This window comes from Myotis lucifugus, unplaced genomic scaffold (assembly GCF_000147115.1).
Source record: "Myotis lucifugus unplaced genomic scaffold, Myoluc2.0 scaffold_8, whole genome shotgun sequence".
Taxonomy (NCBI): Eukaryota; Metazoa; Chordata; class Mammalia; order Chiroptera; family Vespertilionidae; genus Myotis; species Myotis lucifugus.
This window is the reverse complement of record NW_005871056.1, coordinates 8,045,318-8,054,185: the sequence shown is the minus strand read 5'-3', so window position 1 is coordinate 8,054,185 and position 8,868 is coordinate 8,045,318. Positions and strand designations below refer to the sequence as shown.

At 34.9% G+C, this 8,868-nt stretch overlaps 1 protein-coding gene across 4 annotated transcripts in view; it reads left to right on the top strand.

The window, feature by feature from the left end:
• Positions 1–2,682: 2,682 nt before the first annotated feature.
• STAG1 (stromal antigen 1) overlaps positions 2,683–8,868 on the top strand; it is a 232,057-nt gene continuing 225,871 nt past the window's right edge. For 2 of the 4 annotated variants that reach the window (XM_023749568.1, XM_023749567.1), the window contains exon 1: positions 7,868–7,979. In XM_023749568.1, coding sequence (XP_023605336.1) covers positions 7,951–7,979 — 29 coding nt within the window. In that variant the 5' untranslated portion in view covers positions 7,868–7,950. Of the gene's footprint in view, positions 2,842–7,867; positions 7,980–8,868 lie in introns of those variants that run through there. The other 2 variants (XM_014450946.2, XM_023749569.1) reach the window with 2 other exon arrangements.

The following is an 8,868-nucleotide window of genomic DNA, read 5'->3' as shown; positions in this document are numbered from 1 at the left end:
TGATGGTCTAATTTCATCTTTTTGCATGTGTCTGTCTAGTTTTCCCATCACCATTTGTTGAAGAGACTGTCTTTACTCCATTGTATGTTCTTGCCTCCTTTGTCAAGTATTACTTGATCGTAATGATGTGGGTCAATTTCTGGGGTCTCTGTTCTGATCCAGTGGTCTATATGCCTTCTCTCGTGCCAGTACCAAGCTGCTTTGGTTATAATGGCTTTGTTGTATAGTTTGATATCTGGTATCATGATCACTCCTACTTCATTCTTCTTTCTCAAGATTGCTGCAGTCTTTCATAACCTTGACTCTTTTGAAGAATACTGGCCAGCTATTTTGAATGTCCCTCAGTTTGAGTTTATGTGATTATCCTTGTGATTAAATTCAGGTTTTTCTTTTTCTTTTTTCTTTTTCTCTTTTTTTTCGCAAGAATACACACAACTGAAGTTCTGCCCTTCTTTGTTCATCATACCAGGAGGCTTCTGTTGACGTGTCTCTTTATTAGTAGTGTTAACTATGACTTCTTCATTAAGGGAGATTTTTGCCAGGTTTTTCCACTGTAATATTACTATTTTCCTCTTTTTAATTAATTAGTTATAAAAGAACTTTTGCTAAACTAGTCCAAAAAGTACTGAGCCACTATACTTTTATATCTTTTTTTTTCTATTTTGGACCACACTCTTTAAAGTTTATTTAGTCATAAGGATTTGTTAAGAACCCATATCTTCCTGATCAAGGTTCCATAGAATTTGTTTATTCACTGCTTCATCAAACTTAATAGGTATATATTCTTCACTCAAGAAGCGTAAAGTCCACCTATCATGGATTCTATACTTTTTCTGTCTTGTTGAAATTTTAAGTTCCTTAAGATCAGGCATTTATTACTAGATTTTAAATACCAGTTGGAGGTATGGAATGGTTGGCACCAAAAGAAGATGGTAAGATGGTGTTGGCTTTTTAACTTTGTGTGTGTGTGTGTGTGTCGTCGTCCCCCCCCCCCCCCCCCGTGAAACTAAGCATATAGAAAACCATTTTAGAATATCTCTTGGAGACTTAAATTGGAGATTTATCCCTAGCCCAGAGAACAGAAATGTGCACAATACAGTGAGAAAGGTTTTTAATATTGTTCATGTTTCAAAATTAGAATTAGTATTGTGGATTTAGTTTTGCAAATTAATATTTTATAAGTAGTTAAAATATGGAGAAAGTATATGGAAAGATAGTTAAGCTTTAGCTATAAATTATGGGTGAAATGTTTAAATCTTTTTTTCTGCAAAGCTTTATTTAATGGATTAATATAATTCACACATACTTTAAGGGAATTGAAAAAAAAGGTTGGCCTTCAGTGATGTTTTCTTCATCATATTAAAATGAAAAAATGTGTTTTTGTTAAATTTCACAAATTTTTCTTAGGACGGTGGTAAAGTAATGGTTGTTGTTTCCACACTTTTGAAATAATTTTTATATGAAAATCGTAGTGCTATATAACTTAATTATTCATAAGGTGTTTTTTTAAAGCATTTTCCCATAAGTATTTTTATTTTTTCAGAAACTTTTCAACAGTAGATGTTTATTTGCTTTAGGTAAAGGTCATACTTTGAAATATTTTTATTGTTCCCTGTGTGCAGTTATAAATTGGTGATATACATACATACATACATACATATATGTATATTTCCTTATGAAGCTATTACAGTTCTTATTTGTATGAGTAGGTATGTTCATTAAGAAAATATCTAAAAGGATGTGATTTTTAGTGGGGAGAGGTTAAGTGGTGGTGGTGGTTGAATTATGGAAAATATGTAATTTTTATTATTTTTTAAAATATATTTTTAATGATTTCAGAGAGGAAGGGAGAGGGAAAGATAGAAACATCAATGATGAGAGAAAATCATTGATCGGCTGCCTCCTGCATGCCCCCTACTGGGGATCAAGCCCGCAACCTGGGCATGTGCCCTTGACCTGGGACCCTTCAGTCTGCAGGCTGATGTTCTATCCACTGAGCCAAACCAGCTAGGGCGAAAATCTGTGATTTTTAAAAATTACAATGCAGTTTTCATATAAAGCAAATGAAAACATAAATTCCTGTATTTTTGATAGGCAAGTCTGTCAGTTTTCTATTTGCAAGTATTCTCTCAAATATTTAGTGCAGGGTGATTTAATATAGGCAACTTAATTTCCTTGGGGTTCCTTTTTACTTGTTAGCTATTTTAAAAACTGATGGCATTTTAAATACTTTGTAAATTTAGAACACACCAATCAATAACATTTTTTTGTGATCAGTGAATTATATGATTTAATATGGTATAAGAATAGTTTGGAGGGCTCTATATTTAAATAAATTTATTTAAATTAAAAATTTTATCTTAAAATGGTAATGAACACAACTGTAATCCTTTTTTTTTAGTTGGATTAATAATAGAGCTATGAATGAATATCTTGACTCTGCCACAGATCCACATATTAAATCCCTGTAGTCTTTGAACTTTCATTATTGTTTCCAACCTGTTCTAGTCTTGATAAAGTACTTTATATTCAGTTCTTTTCTCTTGGTTCCACTTTGGGTTTATAATTTTACTGTTGTTTATTAGACTTGTTATTTTGCATATGACTTTTTATTCTGATCCCTCATCAATGCTCTGGTTTGGATATGTCCAGTTGATACTCTTAGATTTTTCTCCCTTTTTCACATAGTGCAGCTGCCCTACCTTAGGTGGACACTGACACACAATGTATGTATTACCAGGAAGCAATATTCTTCTCCAGAGAGAAACCAGGGATGGAGCTTTTTTTAGCTTCAGTGTTTTACAGATTTCCAGAAATGAAAAGTTGTATTTAAATTAAAAGGTAAATTATATAACAGTTATATAATTGTATAATTAGAAATTATAATGGGGATAAGATCCTATGCACAATAGTATTAAAAACAAACTTACTGTTGAATTAGCTATTTACCACTTTATTAATGTTAACTAGTGGCAATGTATGTCTTTGTTTTTAGACTTGCTAATTTTTCTGCCACTTTTGGGTGCCAGGTACTAGACAATTTGTTAGGAACAGAAAGGGAAGACAGTTCTTTCTAAAAGATCATGTAGCAATTGCTGTGAACTTACAACTGTTCTAAAAATTCAGTTTATTGTTCATTCTGTGTGGTTCAGTGGATGAGCGTCAAGAGGTACATTTGATTCCCGGTCAGGGCACATGTCTGAGTTGTGGGCTCGATCCCCAGTAGGGAGCGTGCAGGAGGCAACTGGTCAATGTTTCTAACTCTCTATTCCTCTCCCTCTCTCTCTAAAAACAAATAAAACCATATATATTTTTTAAAAGTCAACATAGAGTAGTCAAAAGGGAACTGAATGAAATTTATAACTACAGTTTGCAGAATAATATATGCATGCACACAATATATTGCAAAAGTATTGAGTTGTGTTCGTGTACAAGGTAGAATGAAAACTTATAGGCGTGAGAACTAATTCTACCTAGATTTCAGGAAGGTTGGAGATTTCCAGTTTGTTTCAGGAAGAGTCAGGTATGGGGCATGAGCTAGTATGTACACATCAGAAAAGCAGAAGAGAGTTGGTTTTTTACAGGGAATAATCACTTTGGTATTAGAGTAATGGGAAAGGAATAGTGAAAGATGAGATTACTGGAGAGCATTAAGGTTCTAGGTGCCATTTCATGATGTTGGAGTTTATAAGAAGATAAAATTAAGAGAGTAGTGTTAGTAAGGAAAATTGTGACTAGATATGAAGATAATATGGAGGCAGCATTTGGGGAAAGCTTGAATGTGTTTATCATGGAATTGTATTTTCAGAGGTTAGTGTGTAAAGTTTTGGGAGAGATTGATCAATACAAAAAATGTAAAGCTCTCTTCATCTGAGAGTCATTTGGCTTGTCATTTTTCTTTAGACCGTGGACAGTCATCTGTGTTGTGGGATGGCATCCTATATAATAAAAGGCTAATAAGCATATTGTCCCCTTGACCAGGAGTTCGACTGGGAGTTCAACCATAAGTTTGACTGGGGCACAGGGCCAGCCCGCCAACTGCCCTCGGCCCCTCCCCCTGGCCGGCAGACCCCACCCATGATGAATTTGTGTACCGGGCCTCTAGTAAATATATAAAAGCAGAGGATGCAAAATTGAACATGAGGAGAACTCAGTTAAACTAACCAAACTTAGCAGTGTTTTATTTAAAAGATAAACAGTTGAGGATTGCATTCTTACTGTGACTCACACTGGTGAAGGGGGAAGATGGCAGGCCAAGCAGGTATTAGGATATGAGATAAAGGAATAGGATTTACCAAAATGGAATACTGTTAAATTTCGAAAAGCCTTCATAAATGATCTTATATACACATGCCATCCCACAACACAGATGAATGTCCACGGTCTAAAGAAAAATGACAAGCCAAATGACTCTCAGATGAAGAGAGCTTTACATTTTTTTTTCCTGTTAATGGGCCATACTTTTCTGTTTCTTCATATGCTCATGGTTTTTTGTTATTATTGTTAAAAATTGGACACTTTGAATATTATAATGTGGTAACTAGACACTGATTCTTTCCTCTTCCCAGGGTTTACTCTTGTTACCTCTTAAGGACTGCAGTCATCTGTTTAGTGACGTTTCCAAACTATTTTTGCAAAGACTAATCCTTGTCATGTATAGTAAATGAAATTTTATCTCCATCATAAGCAATGATCTCCCGAGCCAGTGGTAGTCAAAAGGAAAAAATGTTATCTCTTGGTGTTTGCATACTGTTACTTAGCTGAGGTATTCCTTCAAAGGTTAGCTAAGTAGTCTTGGTCTTTACCTTGTGATTTCACACAGCCCAAAAATCAACTAGAGTTGAAAGCTTATGCTCCTCTCAGTTTTTCTCTAAGTATACATCCATCTGTGGGCTTGCATATAGCACTCTGGATTTCCTGGTGTACAGATAGCCCTTTAAAGCTCTTATTTCTCACAGTATCTTCCTTCTTAGCCTCCTTATTTCAAGGCTTTTCATATATTCTGCCATTTGTCCCATCCACTGTCTCTTGCTTCAGGCAGCTACTTGTAGTGTCTGTATTAAAAATTTTTTTGAAAGATGACAGCTGGGAAGCCCTTCAAAACACACAGTTTCAATTTTTCAGAATACTATGATCCATGTTTTTCTTTTTGGCACCAGCAAGCTTAACCAGGAACTTGGACTGCTATTCCTATGGTCACCATTGAGCTGGGGAGGGTGGGTGGTAGACAGATAAGCTAAATGCCTATAGTACTTTCTTAGAAGATTTCATAGATTCTTTTAAAAATATGTTTTTATTGATTTTTAGAGAGAGAGGAAAGGAGAGAGAGCAAGCAAGAAACACTGATATGAAAAATAAATGTTGATCGGCCGCCTCCCACTTGTACCCCAACTGGGGATGTGCCCTGACCAGGAATCACACAGGCAACCTTTCAGTGCATGGGACGATGCTCAACCAACTGAGCCACACTGGCCAGGGCTAATAGACTCTTTTTTATTTTGGTTAAAAACTCCTTTATTTACGTTTTTATTAGATCCCATAAAGTTGATTTTTGTCCATAAATGTTGTTTTTGTCTTTATTTTTTTTCCAGCCTAAGAATTGCTTCACTGAGGGGCTTATTCTTGGAGCTGTCTACTTCTCCATTTTTCATGACATCACTCTTTTATTTCATTTTTGAAAGATTATTATCATTGAGTATATAATTTAGGGGTCACTTTGTTTCTTCTCAGCACTGTAAGGATATTATTCCATGTCTTTCAGCTTACATCGTTTCCAATGAAAAGTCTGATGAAGAATTTTATTTCTTTAACTTCCTTTTGAATTTTCTCTAACTTTTGGTTTTTAGCAATATTTATATTTTAAAGTATTCTGCTTATGAATCTATTCATCTGTGTTTTAATATCTTAAATTATTTTTGACAAATTCTCCTCTATCTCATCAAATATTTTTTCTGTCCTGTACATTCTTTTTCTGGAATTCCAGTTGAACCTATGTTAATCCATTTGTACATCTTGTCCTGTCTTAGATGCTCTGTTTTGTCCTACTTCCCCTGCTACTTTTTAAAAATAGATTTTATTTTTTAAAATATATTTTTATTGATTTCAGAGAGGAAGGGGGAGGGAGAGGGAGATAGAAACATCAATGATGAGAAAGGCTCATTAATTGGTTGCCTCCTGCACCACCCCCACCGGGAATGGAGCCTGCAACCCAGGCATGTGCCCTGACCAGGAATCATTCCGTGACCTCCTGGTTCTTAGGTCGATGATCAACCACGGAGCCACACTGGTCGGCTTAGGGTTTACTCCTGATGTACATTCTATGGGTTTTAACAAATACATGACATATATCTGTGTCCACCATAGTAGTATTATACAGAATAGTTTCACTGCCCTAAAAATCCTCTGTGCTTACCTATTCATCCCTTTCTTCCTGGAACTCCTAACAACCATGCATCCTTTTGCTATCTCCATAGTTTTGCCATTTTCAGAATGCCATATAGTCGGAATTACATGGTATTTAACAGTTTCAGATTGGCTTCTTTTCCTTAGTAATAAGCATTTGAGCTTTCTCCATGTCTTTTCATGACTTGATACCTCATTTCTTTTTAGTGCCAAATAATATTTCATTTTCTGCTTATAGCACAGTTTATTTATTCATTTACCTCCTAAAGAACATCTTGGTTTCTTCCATGATTTGGCAATTTTGAGTAAAGCTGCTATGAACATCTTCATGCAAACTTTGGTGTGGGCATAAGTTTTCACTTCATTTGGGTAAATACCAAGGAGTATGATTGCTGGTGGTATTGACTGATTGTAGTCCATATAGTTGAGATATTAATTTCATAATAATTTTTCTTTTCAAATCACCTAAATAGACATTTTTCTAAAGAAGACATGCAAATAACCAACAGGTACATGAAAAACTATTCAACATCACTAATCATCAGGGAAATGCAAGTAAAAAAACACTATCACCTTACACTTGTTAAAATATCCATTATCAAAAAGACAAGAGAAAAATGCTCTGAAGACATGGAGAAAAGGAACCCCTTGTACACTGTTGGTAGGAACGTAAACTGGAAAAAACAGTATCGAGATTTCTCAAATAATGAAAAGTAAAAATACCATATGATTTGGCAGTCCCACTTCTGGGTATATTTTCAAAGGAAACAAAATCATTATCCCAAAGAGATATTTGTACTCCCATGTTCATAACAGCATTATTCACAAATTGCCAAAGTATGGAAATAACCTAAGTGTCTGTCTATAGATGAATGAGTAAAGAAAATGTGTGCGTGCACCTGCATTTATATGCACAGATATAAACACAGAAAAATATTTCTGTGTTTTTAAATAAAGGAAATTCTGTCATTTGACAACATGGATGATACTGGAAGACATTATGCTAAATGAAATAAGCCACTCAAAGAAAGACAAATACCACATGGTATCATATATGTGAAATCCCGGGGGGAAAGAGGGCAGTAGAACTCTTAGAAACAGAGTGAAAAAGTGATTGCTAGGGACCATGGACTGGCGGAAATAGGGAGAGGTTGGTGCAAATATACAAACTTTTACTTACAGGTGAATAAGATCTGACAATCTAATGTATAACATGGTGTCTATAGTTAATAACATTTTATCGTATAATTGAAATTTGCCAAAAGAGTAGAACTTAAATGATCTCACACAAAATAAAGGTAAATATGGGAGGTGATGGATGTGTTAATTAACTTGTGGAGAAGCCCTTCACAATATACATGTATATCCAGTAATCACATTGTACATTGTATATTTTAAACATCTTAACAGTTTTGTCAATTATACTTCAATAAAACTGGGAAAATATTTTTTTTTTTATTAACAGGATTGCCTTTGAGGTTATTTTTAAAGTTTTGAGTTGTACAGCACTTGATTCTTTTGCTCCATTGTGGAAAGATCTCTCCAGCAATGATTACTTCGGAGTTACCAGTGTTACAGTAAGTATTGTAATTTTCTTATTTTTTAAAATGTGTATAACATTTTTCTATATCAAAATGTTCTCTTTTATGAGACATATCAAATATGTTCTCTGATATATTTAGATAGGCAATATGTTTGAATTCAAAGAACAATTAGAGTGCATAATTACCATATCCATCCTTGGCCCATGGTATTATAATGTCAATATGTTCTGTGGTATTGAACAAAAAATAAAGTGTTAATTTAAAAAGAACCATAGTCATTCCTTTATAAATTGTTTATGATTTCTCTTGTGCTACAAGTTGTGATAGAAAATAGATTGCTTGTAAACCATGTATATTTTGTTTGGCTATTTACAGAAAATGTTTGTAGACCTTTATCCTATATCACAGTTTCTCTATCATACCTCCCCACTCCGGTTTGTTTTCCCTGAGATTGAGATTCTTATCGTCTATTCTGGTTGCCAGAAGTAATCTGAAGGACATACCAGTTGGCATTTCTGGTAACATCTCATTAGATTTTTTGGAGTTACAGGACCAATCTAGAATGGAGTCTAATTTTTGGATTTTCTTGGAAATGTGATCATTCTAATGGCAGATACTTTTCCTTTCATAGGTTTCATCAAGGTGCTAATTAGGAATATGTATACTATGATCTTATGTGATAACAGTTTAGATACAATGAAAGGGATCAACAGTTTACACAATTTTATACGCACACACACACACACACACACACACACACACACACATACATACACTAGAGGCCCGGTGCAAAAAGTCTGGGAAGCCCTTGGGAAAATGTCTGGACTGACAGCTTAAGTCCTGCTGCAGAAGGCAAGGAGGAGGCTTCCGCCACTGTCACTATGCTTGCCCAGCCGTGAGCCCGGCTCAGGGCTTCTGGCTG